This window comes from Notolepis coatsorum, assembly GCF_963971535.1.
Source record: "Notolepis coatsorum genome assembly, chromosome: 1".
Lineage (NCBI taxonomy): Eukaryota > Metazoa > Chordata > Actinopteri > Aulopiformes > Paralepididae > Notolepis > Notolepis coatsorum.
In genome coordinates this window covers 188,082,440-188,097,411 of record NC_140165.1, presented here as the reverse complement: position 1 = coordinate 188,097,411, position 14,972 = coordinate 188,082,440, and the positions used below count along the sequence as shown (strand labels likewise).

General features: G+C 48.9%; 1 protein-coding gene across 1 annotated transcript in view; it reads right to left on the bottom strand.

Moving 5' to 3' along the window:
* pde2a (phosphodiesterase 2A) overlaps positions 1 to 14,972 on the bottom strand; it is a gene marked incomplete at its 5' end in the record, with an annotated part of 420,725 nt that overhangs the window by 208,426 nt on the left and 197,327 nt on the right. Inside the window, 2 exons of the mRNA XM_084308457.1 lie at positions 12,956 to 13,112; positions 13,317 to 13,376. Coding sequence (XP_084164583.1) covers positions 12,956 to 13,112; positions 13,317 to 13,376 — 217 coding nt within the window. The remainder of the gene's footprint in view (positions 1 to 12,955; positions 13,113 to 13,316; positions 13,377 to 14,972) is intronic.

The following is a 14,972-nucleotide window of genomic DNA, read 5'->3' as shown; positions in this document are numbered from 1 at the left end:
TATAGGAAAGCTACTATCAACCCCACCAATATAAATGTGGTAACATAGAAGAAATACAAAAACAAATTCATTCACTCTGTAAGGAAAGCAAATGACTATGAAGTTTAGTATGAACACAAATTTACTCAAGCGTCTAATGACATTAAGTCTACTTGGAAACTCATCAACCATTTACTAACTCGGAATAAATCCCCACCAGTTGCACCTGCTAAGATGCTAAGGAAGGATGGAACTCTTCTGCGCAGCCCGAAATAAATTGCAGATGGTTTCAATGAATTCTTTATAAATGTTGGTTCTTCATTGGCATCTTGTATTGCAGACTCTAACTTGAGCCCTTGTAGTTTGATCAAAGGTCAATTCTCCTCACTCCCAAGTTTTGATCCTCCTAGTATTAATGAAGTGTATGAGATAATTATGATCTTAAAGAATTCCGCTCAAGCAGTGTTAATTTTGTCAACGAAATTGATGAGGAAAGATCTTCGCCAACGAAGCTTTTTCCCGCGACGACAACGAGACGTGACGTCACGTTATTGAAGACCATGTGACACCAACGTCACTAAATTATTAATTAAATACCGTTGACCACAACTGAGGACACAAAAATGTAGTGTACAAAAACCATGACGAATTCTCTCTTAATTTATGTTGATTAAAACAAGATGAGACAAAATAATTATAACTTTTAGAATAAGTCACGTTATTATTTCAGCATTTCCCATTTCCGTTTCCGGGTTAAGCTGAGCAGCGTTTATGGCCCACTAAAAGCCAAGCTACATAACATACGTGAGGTTAAAAACCGCATCCCAGGTCTCTCATGACTACAGCTTATACCAATAACCATGAACGGAATCTGCTACTCTCTCAACACTCCTGCGGCAGCCGAACAGTTCTACCAAAAGAACATTTAAGACGACAGAGGCTGAGAGGATGGCTAGGCTAATAGCCTGGGAGTCGGGACCTATATCCCAGACACAGACTTGCTCTCTTTCATCTGTGTACACCCACTACTATCAACATTACACATGGATACAACAAGGACAAGACCACGTTCACTTAAAAAGGTATGAAAAGAAAATAAACAGACGAGTACTAACACTGAGATTGACCCTGCTATAAGTTATGAATCCCTTTAGCGCTTGAAGTGCACTAAAACGTTGTAATGACTTTTTATTTTTCATATAATGTTGGGTACATGCTCAGTAGAGTTAGAACGCTCCCAGTCTTAGGGGCTGTGATATTTTGTTACCACACTTTATGCACATAGAAGTGCGGTGGCAGGTTCGCTAAGCTAATGTTGTTGATGGGGGCCGCCATTTTAAGTTTAAAGTGACGTCAGCGATCTATGGTACGACTTGAGGGACAAAAGGGAATGTGTGTGTGACGTGTGTGCAATTTGTACAGTAGGTCCCAGTGAGAATTGCAATCAGTGTGTACTGTGTATTTACACTATCCTAATGTTGCTTTGTTGGTTAAAAAAATAAAATAAGCAATTTAAATCAGAATATGTTCCATTCCATGTCTGACTATTTCTGAATCTATTGACCATTTCAAGGAATGTTTGGTTACTATTGGGCTTCTAGCCTTCTACTGAACTTATTGTGAATCAGCTGATAGGGTTTTGGCTAGACTATACTTAATAAATAGAATTGCATTATTTACAATATAAAAATATAAAATGCCTTTTTTTCATTAGCGAAAACTAGACAAAAATCATCAGTTTTTTGCGACTAAATCTAGACAAAAACAAAAAAGACAAAATCGAGACTAACACTGACTAAGACTAAAATGCTCAGACATTTAGTTGACTAAAACTGACTAAACGAAAAATAAATGCAGATGAATATGATGAAAACTAAAAAGGAGCACTTGACACATGACTAAGACTAAAATGAAAATAGCTGCCAAAATTAACACTGCGCTCAAGGTCATGATGGTATTGTGACAGATCTCCTCCCCCCTCCTTTGGATATGTGAAGGATGGGAGATATGTCCGTCACGGAAGGAGTAGAGTCAATTAGGTAGCTGATTAGTACTGATAGCACACACCTGCACATCATTAGTCCAGCCACATCTCACGTGCACACACCCAGTCCGACTCCCACACACTACATTAACACTAGGTTAGAGAGGGTTGAGTTGAGCGGAGTAAGGAGTTGGAGTTGTGATCCCTTCAATCTGGCATCATTCCTCACGACCTCAAAATTGCCAAAGTCATACCAATTTATAAATCTGGAGACCCTAAGGACTTTGGAAATTACAGTCCTATATCTATTTTGCCCTGTTTTTCAAAAGTCTTAGAGAAACTGGTTTACTCAAGAATCTCTAACCATCTAATTATGAACAATATCCTGTATAACCATCAGTATGGTTTCCGTAAAAAAATACTCCACAGAGCATGCATTGTTATATACCATACTGGCCAATCGCGTCTCGCTCTGCCTACTGAGATATTACATTATCTCCAGTACCTACTGTACTCTGGGAAACAAAATCAAATGCACCCATTTGCACATGACCACGCCACTCCCATGCGTGACTCTATATTACGCCGGAAGTGGTCACGCCTAACCCTTCCTCATTCGTTTCCACACGCAGAAGCAGCTCGAATGCACTTTCGGACAGGAAATTTGTTATGAAGCATAGGGAGACATTTCACAACGTTGGGCTTTCGCCAGAAGTTCTCCAGCCCCCGGAACCTTCTCGCCACGTCCTGACAACACAACGGTCCTATCCTGCTTTTTCCTTGTCGCATGACAGCAGACTGAGGGACTTCGCGCGATGGCTGGCAGTCGAGCCGCGTCGCGCCCAGGTAGGGCCTGCACTAGCAGGCATTGGTATATGTAATACTGCTCGTTGTCTCGTGAGACAGCCGGGTGATGTATTGGCGCGGGGGGCGGGATATTTGGATAAACGTGGTCATCATGACTCACTTTTGGATGTTTTTCCAAGTATCCTAGCGCGCAGCTAATGCTAATGCTAAGATGCTTGGGGCGCCGTTCCCATGTGCCCCGCCGGGGCTGTCACCACTCTTCCCTCCTCTTAACCATTTCATTGCTGAAGGTCAATCAGTGTCTAATGTTGAGGGTTTTGCTGAGGCTTTTTTACCCTTTATACGGGTGGATGGGCTGACGACAGGGCCCAGGACAGGTGTGCCGTGCTTAGAGGAGCAGGTGGCATCGGTCCTTTGCCCTGGCATGGTTGAACGGTATCCCACCCGGAAGGCGACGCCGGAGGGCGAGTCGGCCCGGCAGGTGGCTGAGTGGGCTGATGAAGCTTATACCGCCGCGGGATGGAATTTAGCAGCAACCAATAACATTGCTCAATTAGCTGCTTTTCTGTCCAAAATGGTGTTGGGTGGTGGGGCCTTAGGGCCAGCCGACGTCAAAAATATCACACACATTTTTGAGGTTATACAGCTTTTGACCCAGCCGCAAGCTATAACCGCAGGGAGGGCTAGGATGCTGTCAACACTTGTTCACAGGCATCTTTGGTTGGAGCAGTCTCCCCTTGAGGAGGAGAGGAGACTTCCCCTCCTTAGGGCTCCCCTCTCCGCAGATGGACTTTTTGGTCTGTCCGCAGGGGCGCAGGCGGTATTTAACCTGGGCTCCACACCGCCCCACACCACGCAGCCAGAGGTGAGAGCACGGCCAGTGGCCATGTTTCCCCCACCTGAGATACCCTGGGCACAAAGAAAACAGGTGATCACAAGGCCGACACCCTCGGCGGCCGAGGGATCGGCTACATTAGAATTGAGCACGCCCTAAATAACCGTTGCCATCTAGCTGTGTCTAGCACGCTCTCCGGTTACTCCCCCCCGCTACACTACGGGACTCAGGGCTCTGATTTGTCCCCTTTGGCTGCGGGCCGCTTTCTTCCAGTGAAGCGCAAGCGGCCCCATATTTCGCTTCTCATGGTGACAGGGGCTGACACCCAGTTGCTAGCTAGGCCTGGGTCTGTCTATGAGAATGCTGTGCTGTCAAGCGGCTCCCACACCACACGTCCTGCGTCTGTGTTTGGTGAGCCTGGTGTTGTGTCTGTCGACGGAGCAGGGTTCCCTGTATATAAAAAAAATTGTCAGATGGGGAACTCTAGGCCCAGGAGGTCGCAGCGTGGGTTCCCCCAGCCCGCCCTCGCCAGGCCGGGTATCACGTTAGTGCCTCCCCCGACCGGAGGTGGTCAGTCAGGCACGCGTGATTTGGGTGGTAGTAATATCACTACAGGGCTACGGTGTGTAGGGACTCACCCTATCGGGCAGCGTGGGGACCACACACCTTGCATGTCCAGCTGCAGAGCAGGCTGTCCTCAGCAGTCTATGCCGGGAAGATGCTCAGTGGGGGAGCCTATGTCACCAGGGGTGATGGCCGCTCTCCCCATATCAGGCCGGCCCTTTCTGTCGGGGTCCCCCCTTGGGTGCGATTGCCTCGTTGGTAGAGTCAGGGTGCGATATCCCGGCTCCACGAGACACCCTGCTCGCGCGGTTGGCAAGTCCAGGGTTGGCAACACACAGCGGGAGGGACCGGGCCACCTATCTACGGTTCCTGGCGGACCAGCGCCAGTTGGCTGCGGTGCGCTTTGGGATTATCATCACGTATAGTTACAGGAGTGCCATATGTCGAGGTGGATGGAGAGAACGCTGAGGGCGGGGCTTGTGTTACAGTTTGCACAACCCCACCCTCCATTTTTGGGTCTGGTACAGACCCTTTTGTCAGGGTCCGCAGCAGTGACAGCTCTGGCCGACGAGATCCAATCTCTGTTGGCGAAGCAGGCCATCGTCGTGGTCCCAAGGGAGGACACGATGCGTGGCGTTTACTCCCGCTATTTTCTGGTGCCCAAGAAATCGGGAGGTGTCAGACCTATACTGGACCTGTCTGCGTTCAATCGGCTGAACGTAAACAAGGCCAGAGGACCGGACAACACCAATCCCAGGGTGCTCAAGGTATGTGCAGAGCAGCTGGCAGCACCGCTCCAGCATCTTTTTAACCTCTCCCTGAGGCTGGAGAGGGTGCCCCAGCTCTGGAAGACCTCCTGCATTGTCCCGGTGCCCAAGAAGGGACGTCCCAGCACCCCCAACGACTACAGGCCAGTCGCTCTGACGTCACACGTCATGAAGACGTTTGAGAGACTGGTCCTGCAACACCTCAAGCCCCTGGTGCGTGACTCCCTCGACCCCCTGCAGTTTGCATACCAGGCAAACATCGGGGTGGAGGATGCCATCATCTACATGCTCCACAGAGCGTACACGCACCTGGAGAAGCCGCGCAGCTCAGTGAGGATTATGTTCTTTGATTTCTCCAGCGCCTTCAACACCATCCAGCCGTCACTGCTAGCGGAGAAGCTCTCTGCGATGCAGCTGGAGCATGGCTTGGTGGCCTGGATCAAGGACTACCTCACTGAGAGGCCACAGTACGTCAGACTAAAGGACAGTCAGTCTGACGTACTGGTGAGCAACACCGGCGCCCCCCAGGGAACTGTGCTGTCACCCTTCCTCTTCACCCTCTACACCTCAGACTTCTGCCGCAACTCCAGCGGGTGCCACCTGCAGAAGTTCTCAGACGACTCCTCCATCGTAAGCTACATCACCGACGATGATGAGGAGGAGTACAGAGCCCTGGTGGAGAGCTTCGTGGGGTGGAGCGACAGCAACCACCTCCAACTCAACACCAGTAAGACCAAGGAGCTGGTGGTGGACTTCCGGAGGGGCAAGAAGAGGCCCCCCCCGATTCCCATCTCCATCCGAGGGGTGGATGTGGAGATGGTGGACTCATACAAGTTCCTTGGGGTACACCTGAACAATAAACTGGACTGGTCGGACAACACAGAGGCCCTCTACAGGAAGGGACAGAGCAGGCTGTTCTTCCTGAGGAGACTCAGGTCCTTCAATGTGTGCAACAAACTGCTGCAGTCTTTTTACCAGTCTGTTGTGGCCAGCATCCTTTTCTATGCTGTGGCATGCTGGGGAGGCTACATCAACTCAAGGGACACCAACAAGCTCAACAAGCTGGTGAGGAAGGCTAGCTCCGTGGTGGGAGTCGAGCTACCTAGACTTGAGGTGATGGTAGAGAGGGGGATGATAAGGAAGCTGGATGCCATCATGGAGAACCCCTACCACCCCCTCTACGACGAGCTAGTCAAGATGAGAAGCTCGTTCAGCCACAGACTCATCCCCCCCCGACACTCAACTAACCGCCTCGGACAGTCCTTCATACCAGCGGCCATCAGGCTCCACAACAGTGGGCAGCGACTAGCAGCCTCCAGGCCCCACAACAGGGGGCAGCGACAGCGACTGCTACCAGACATTGACCTGGGACTTATAGGAACCCAAGGGGGACAAAGTAGACTACCCTGGTACTTTGATTAATGTATACTCAGTAGATAGTAAATTATAACACTACCTCATGCATACTGCACCTTATGTGACACTGTGAATAATGTGAATATTCCTCAGCTAGTCAGATAGTAAATTATATTGACCATATTGATCAAATTGTTTACACTGCCTGTGTTGTCTTTTACTACCTGTATACTGTGTTGTTTTACTACCTGTACCCCTCCCCCCCTCCCCCCCCATGTTGCTATGATGCCTGAATTTCCCCAAGGGGATCAATAAAGGAATATCTTATCTTAAGAAGGTTCAGAATGTTGACCGTCAGAGTGGGAGACTGGTTCACCTCCATAGACCTGAAGGATGCGTATTTTCACATCCCGATCTTCCCTCCTGACAGGAAATTCCTACACTTCCTGTTTCAAGGCATAGCGTACGAGTACCAGAGGCTGCTGTTCGGCTACTCTCTGGCTCCTCGCACATTCACCAAGTGCGTGCAGACCGCGCTGGGCCCTCTGCGTCGTCAGGGGATACTAATTTTATTCTACCTCGACGACATTCTGGTCCTCAGCCGGTCAGAGGAGATTGCCAGGTCTCATACCAGGCTGGTGGTGGAATTCCTCACCAGTCTGGGTTTTGCTGTGAACTGGAAGAAGAGTACTCCTCTTCCCAGTCAACAGGTGGAGTACTTGGACTTGGTTCTAAGCTCAAGGCCCATGAGGGCAACCCTCTCAAAGCGGCGGCAGGAGGATATCTTCTGCGCGCTCAGGAAGTTCCGTCCTGGCAGGACGGTTACGGCGCTGTCCGTGATGCGCCTGCTCGGTATGATGGCATCTGCTCACTCTGTGGTCCCTCTTGGCCTCCTCTTCATGAGGAGGATACAGAGGTGGTTTTCCAGTATGAAAATAGACCCGGTGAGAGACAAGTGGAAGCAGCTGAAGGTTCCCGTGTCAGTACTGGGGGATCCCAGCCACTGGGGGGGGGGCCTGGGGCCCTCACCAGCGGGGTCCCCATGGGCAGCAGGCTATCACATGTCACGGTCTTCACCGATGCCTCCCTCATGGGATGGGGGGGGGGGGCATGTCGGACAGACGCAGTAGGGGGCCAACAAACTTGCAGTTCCGCGTTCGGGTTCTGCGATCTGATTGGCCACTGACGTACGCTCTCTCTACGCCCAAACAGCGCGTTACGCTAGTTCTGCTTCTAACACCGCCGGGGCTGCGATGGGAACAGCTAGGGTGGTCTGCGATGGGAACAGCTAGGGTGGTCGTCAAGCTGGACTGCGTACTCAAATGAGTACACTGCCGTGAAAAGCTGCCCTTGAAACAGCAGCAATACAGCTCTAATAATTGTTAGACTAGAAGTCTTTATTTGTCATGCAGTTTAACACACACACGCGAGATGGGCGACCCACAGGAACACACACACACATGCACTGAGTCGCAGATGAAATGTCTCTCTGCACTTTTCCCATCCCATTGTCCTTCCCCCCATGGGCAGCCGAGAGCAGATAGGGCGTCAACGTGAGCCGCGCCCCGGGGACCAATCCAAGTGCTCCTGTCCGTCTTCGTCAAGGACGCCACAGCGTTAGCGATCTGTTGTGCATGTTTTTACATTGGGTTTATCTTATCAGGGGGGAAACCCTTGCAAGCATGGGGAGAACATGCAAACTCCACACACAAAGGCCTGGGAGATACACCACCTGAGTACCTGGCATCATGGAAACTTGGTCCCCAAGCGGGAATCGAACCCTGGACCTTCTTGCTGTGAGGCGACAGTGTTAACCACTAGACCACCGTGCTCTTCCTTGAGCTGAAGTGATGACCCGAAAATTACTCAAGTCCAAATTGTCAACGGTTTGCTTTAAATTGTATAAGCATTCCGTGATGTTTGCATAGTCCAAGATATGGACGTTGAGAAGCTTATTTTTAACGGTCACCGTTTCCCTGCCGATGCAGTGACAATATGAAAACATGCCTATCTGTGTCCTCCCCTGGGACAGGTAACATATCGACAACGCGTTTTTCCAAGGATTCTCTGCACGCTGTGCACGGGCCGTGAATCTGATTTAAAATCAAAACGTCAGACATGATTGTCTTTTCATGTGCAGTGCAGCCTAACTACTCGAAATGCAAGGAGACTTTCCACTGCGAACTTTCTGTGCATATATATACTGACTCAGCAGTGGCACCGGCGATCGTTATTTATAACAGAGAGAAACATGCTTCTGTGTGATCATTTAATTCCAGAAACTACAGCGGAGTGTTGTCGATATGTTACCTGTCCCAGGGGAGGACACAGATAGGCATGTTTTAATATTGTCACTGCATCGGCAGGGAAACAGCGACCGTTTAACAGTTAAAAACAAGCTTCTCAACATCCATATCTTGGACTATGCAACCATCACGGAATGCTTATACAATTTAAAGCAAACCGTTGACAATTTGGACTTGAGTAATTTTCGGGTCATCGCTTCAGCTCAAGGAAGAGCTGTATTGCTGCTGTTTCAAGGGCAGCTTTTCACGGCAGTGTATTCATTTGAGTATGCGGTCCAGTTTGACGACCACCCTAGCTGTTCCCATCGCAGACCACCCTAGCTGTTCGCATCGCAGCCCCGGCGGTGTTAGAGGCAGAACTAGCGTAACGCGCTGTTTGGGCGTAGAGAGAGCGTGGCCAATCAGATCGCAGAACCCGAACACGGAACTGGTAAAAGAATACACGCTGCCCGGTCTGCACTACATATCAATGTGTTGGAATTGAAGGCAGTCCTTCTGGTCCTCAAGCGGCTGGGCGAGCATGTTTTGATCAGGATGGACAACACAACGTCAGCGTCGTATATCAACAGACAGGGAGGAGTACGCTCCCCCCGTCTGCACCGGGCGGCGGTCGAGCTCTGGCTATGGCCGTCTCTCAATCTGCGCAGCCTGAGGGCTCTCCACATCCCTGGCAGGGAGAATGTGGGTGCAGATGTGATGTCGCGGGGCGGTCCTCACCCGACGAGTGGGGACTACGTCCAGACATAGTCAGACAAGTCTGGGACCGATTCGGGGAGGCCACGGTGGACCTGTTTGCGAGCAGACAGTCCCACCAGTGCCCCTTGTGGTTCTCGGTCAGTTGGAGGGACAACCCCTCTCTGGGGGTGGATGCCTTCTCGATGTATCCGTGGCTGCCCGGGATTCTGTACGTGTTCCCCCCCATACACCTGATAGCTCAGCTGTTGGAGCGGGTACGTCGGGAGCGCAGGACTTTGATCCTGATCGCGCCGGACCGGGGCACGGCTGTGTGGTTCCCGGCCCTGATTCAGCTCTTGGTGGCCCCGCCGTGGCCTGTTCCGTGGTCACCGCGGGCCCTCTCTCAGGCATCCGGAACTCTGTTTCTGCCTCCTGTTCTGGGGCAGCCATTGATGGTTTGGCTGCTGAAATGGTGAATCTGGAGGGGATGTGTCTTAACCCTACTGTGGTTGACACTAGTGCACTGCATCCCTGGGGCTTTGTTTTTAAATAAATAATTCGAACTCGGCCGGACCGGGCAGCGCCCTCTTTTTTTATCATTTCTTTTTTCACGCGCACCTCACACTGCTTTCACTTTCTGTTTTGTGTAATGTAGTGCTGTCATCAGAGAGTGAAAGCCTCGTGTCTGAGGAGTCAAGATGTATGAGTTAACAGATTAAATAGTAAAGGGAAAGGGAGAGCTTTTGAAAGTTCCCAATGTGTCTGGGAAAGTGTGTGTGTGTGTGTGTGTGTGTGTGTGTGTGTGTGTGTGTGTGTGTGTGTGTGTGTGTGTGTGTGTGTCAAAGAAGATTCCATATAGCCTTCAATACTGCCGTGTGAGTCAGTCTAACGCAAGCGCTGGAAATAGACGGCATTCTAATAAGAAAGAGGGAAACAGGCTATATAATGCTTCTTAGTTTTCAGCGTGATATGCGTTATTTAGGTAGAGCTATTGGACATTTTCGTTTTTGTTTATTTATTAAGTTAATATATAAACAGTGTTTCGAATATCTAAAACAAAAACAAAAATTAATATTCGGCTATATAATATAATGCTTCGTTAGTTTTCAGCACGATATGCGCCTATCTGTTATTTAGGTAGACCTATTGGACATTTTCGTTTTTGTTTATTTATTAAGTTCATATAAAAGCGTGTTTAGAATATTTAAAACAAATACAAATTAAAAAAAAATGTAAGTCTAAATAATATTATTTTTTTTGGTTTTCATTCGGGCTAGGGCTTCAAATGTTGCATTACAGTCTGGCTTATTGTCGGGCAGGGCCTGAACGTCATGGGCTCGGGCTGGGCACGGGCGGAATTTCAAGGCCCTTGCAGACCACTAGTTGACACCATCCGGAACGCGTCTATTCGAATCCTAACGCATTTATGCTTCCGCGTTCGAGTTTTGCGCTCTGATTGGCCACTGATGTTTCTGGTCGCACCAATCGTGTGACGGCAAGTTCTTTCGCCGGTTAAGCTTAGGCACTCTTTCGAAGTTGGTTAAGGTTAGAGTTTGTCTTAGAGCAGGGCGATAGAACGCCAGCCCTGATTCCAAACTCTAACCATAACCAACTTTGAAAGAGTCGCCTAAGCTTAACCAGTGATAAACTAGGCATTAGGTAGTTTGCTGCTGGTCGAGGCGGAAATGGGTGCGTCACGCGATTGGATGCACATGTCACATGACCAGAAACGTCAGTGGCCAATCAGATCGCACCAGAAACGGCAGTGGCCAATCAGATTCGCAAAACGCAAACGCGGAAGCATAAATGCGTTAGGATTCGAATAGACGCATCCGGAACGCGCGCGCTCCGTCCACTACCGCGGTTTACGCTGGGAAGTGCCCTATGTTTCAGGAGTGGTGTGAGGTTGGGGGCCTGGACCCAGTGTCTTGCCCCCTGGACTCGGTTCTTTCCTTCCTCCAGTCTATCCTGGATAGGCTGTCGGCCTCGACGGTGAGGGTATACGCTGCGGCTATATCCTCTTGTCATGTGGGCTTTGAGGGCGGTACGCTGTTCAGCCACCCTCTCGTGAAACGTTTCCTTGGCGCTCGGCGTCTCAAGCCTGTCGAACGTTCTCTGTCTCCGAGTTGGGACCTCCAACTGGTCCTGGGTTGGTTGTCGGAGGCCCTGTTTGAGCCTCTTGAGCAGGCGCCATTGGATCGGCTGTCTTTTAAGACCGCGTTCCTTTTGCCCATCACCTCCGCTAAGCGCGTCGGTGAGCTTTGTGCTCTCTCGGTGCGGCCTGAGTGCCTGTCTATTCGGGCCGATAGCGGTGCGACTCTGAGGCCTAATCCGGTCTTCGTGCCAAAGAATATCCGGAGCTCTTTTCGCTCCAGGGATATTGTGGTTCAGGCGTTTCATCCTCCTCCTCACGCTAGTGGGTTGGAGGCGAGCCTTCACCTGTCGTGTCCTGTCCGTGCACTGGGGGTTTACCTTAGTCACACGCAGGGTCTCAGGGCTTCCGATCAACTGTTTGTTTGTTACGGTGGCCCTCGCGCGGGTAAGGCTCTTTCCAAGCGGCGCCTGTCACGTTGGTTGTGCGAGGGTATTGCCCTTTGCTACACGTTGGCTGGACAGGTTCCCCCCTGGTGGCGTCAGGGCGCATTCCCCTCCTGTTGGGGGGGGCCTCGGTGGAGGACATCTGTGCTGCGGCCTCCTGGTCCTCCCAGAGTCCTTTTGTTAGGTTTTACCTCATGGACATGACTGGGGGTTCTGTCTCCCAGGCTGTCCTGAGGTCCGGGACTTCTCCTGCATCCCGCCATCAGGTGGGCTAGCGGGAGTGTGTGGGTGTGGACCGCGGGGTGCTGTGTCACACGTGGTCCCGCTTGCGCTGTGCGTTCTGGGGTGCCTGGGTCCCCCTTTTTCGCACTTTGATTGTAGTTGACTGCCTCACCCCCTTTGTTAGGACGGGCGGGTGGACGGGACTCCCCTCCTCCCTGGCAGGGGCTTACGGCCCTCAGGGGGTGCATTTGACGTGGCCACGCGTCCGCTCTGCCCTTTATCTCAGTAGGCAGAGCGGAACGCGATTGGCCAGTATGGTATAACGTGAGGTTATCCTATAACCCTAGTTATATTAATACTGGCTGAGCGTCTCGCTCTTCAGCGCACTGAGGTCCCTTGGATGTTTTCCGCGTATGGAATTCGAACTTGGAAGGGTGAGGCGTGACCACTTCCAGCGTAATATAGAGTCACGCATGGGAGTGGCGTGGTCACGTGCAAGTGGGTGCATTTTGTTTCCCAGAGTACAGTAGGTACTGGAGATAATGTAATATCTCAGTAGGCAGAGTGAGACGCTCAGCCAGTATTAATATAACTAGGGTTATAGGATAACCTTTACGTTACACCTAGTCAATAATATCTCCTCAGCACTTGATGACAAAAAGATTGCTATTGGTGTCTTTCTAGATCTGAGCAAAGTTTTTGATACTGTCAACCACAACATTCTCATCTCTAAGCTTAATAGATATGGTGTACAATGATATCAGTTTGTGTTTTCCAATGGATGCTCATCTATGAAATCAAGGATCAAGTGTGAATATGTGTGTGTTGGTGTGTATATGCGTGTGTATGTTTGTATCTTTTAACCACTGCACAAATGAAGTTCCGAAAGGAAAATAAAGTAATTTGAAGTTGAAGTCTGTACCACAGAGCTGCAGGATGTTTCTGTCCAGTTCACTGTAGTCCTGCTCGGAAACTTTGAGCCCAAGAAATGCATCGTGGGATTGGCTGGTGAAGGGGCTGTGCGGAGGCCTCTGATAGGATGACTGTATGGTCCGGACACGCCCACAGGCCACCGAGGCCTGAGAGGGACACACAGATGTAGACGCGTGTGCACACACACACACACACACACACACACACACGCACACACGCACACACGCACACACACACACACACACACATTAAGCACATTAAGAGGTTTTTAGTTTTTAAGTCAGTGGATCACTAGGACTGAATGGAGAGACACTTTTTGAGAAGATTTGTGTGTATGTGTGAGAGCTCACATGTTTCCCCAGCGTGTTGAGATGAACTTCATCCTGATCAGTCAACGGTTTACACCCCACCTGTAATACACACACACACACACACACACACACACACACACACACACACACACACACACACACACACACACACACACACACACACACACACACACACACACACACACACACACACACACACACACACACATTGAGCTCATTGTTCAATGAACAATAAACAATAAGCAAACCATCAACACACCCACAGCGCACATACACTCACTTAAATAAACAACACACTGTAGCACCCACTTTACCACTTTAGACACACTTTACACTTTATATTTATATTATTGGTAAGGAAATTGCACATCATTCTCATTCCTTATTGCACCTCCTTATTGCACCTCACCACTACAAGGTGGCACCACAAGCTAAGCTATACCTCACAATTTTTGTACCAGCTGTACATACTGTATATATAGATACACTGAACAATTTTGTTATTTACACTTGTTTACGTACTTGACTTCTTGACTTTCTATTTTATACTTATTTTATACTATCTTGTTATTATCTAGCACACTCTCAGGAGCAACACAGAAAGAAACATTTCATGCAAAGTATTCTGTATTCTGTATGACAACTAATAAAGAAACTTGAACTTGAATGTGACACACACACACACACACAGACAGACACACACACACACACACACGCGCACACACACACACACACACACACACACACACACACACACACACACACACACACACACACACACACACACACACACACACACACACACACACAAACAAACACGCACACACATACATTTGGTTAATTAAACCCTCACCAACAGTATTAGTTCCATTCGGTCCACATCCCACCTCCTCCATACACACATCAACACCACGTCATTCACGTCAATGACTAAACTGTCATTATGTGCAGCACCTACAGCTGTCTGTGGAATAACAATCAACCGCTTAAATATCAGGAATGTCCATTTCCATGTCGTCAATAACAGATTTTCTCATTTCGATGTAAAAAACAACAACTAGCCATCATGTAGGCATGCCTAACAATGGGGGAAACCCCTGGGGATTGGTGTCAGTTTTGATACATCATGTTTAAAGCCATATAATTTTACCTGTTTACTATTTTTAAAACATTTTTCTACCCATGATTAACAGTAATAGTATAATCTCAATATATCTCTCAACATATTACTCATATTTATGAATTATAACCACTCAAACCTGTGTTTGTTTGATAGAACGTGTTTTTTCATCGAAGAAAACGGATAAATGTTGTTTTTGACCATATTTCCCATATTTTCTTTTGATAAATACCAATTAGAAATATCTCGACGAATTACCTCTGAATACGAATCAAAAAAAATATTAAAGATTCGATGACTAGTTCGGCCAGAAACGGCGTTGAGGCGAAACGTTAGTAAGTGCTCAACTGACTGCGGGCGGTTCGAAAAAAACGGATAAATGTTGTTTTTGACCATATTTCCCATATTTCTTTTTGATAAATACCAATTAGAAATATCTCGACGAATTACCTCTGAATACGAATCAAATAAAATATTAAAGATTCGATGACTAGTTCGGCCAGAAACGGCGTTGAGGCGAACGTTACTAAGCGCTCAGCGGTTCGAAAAAAACG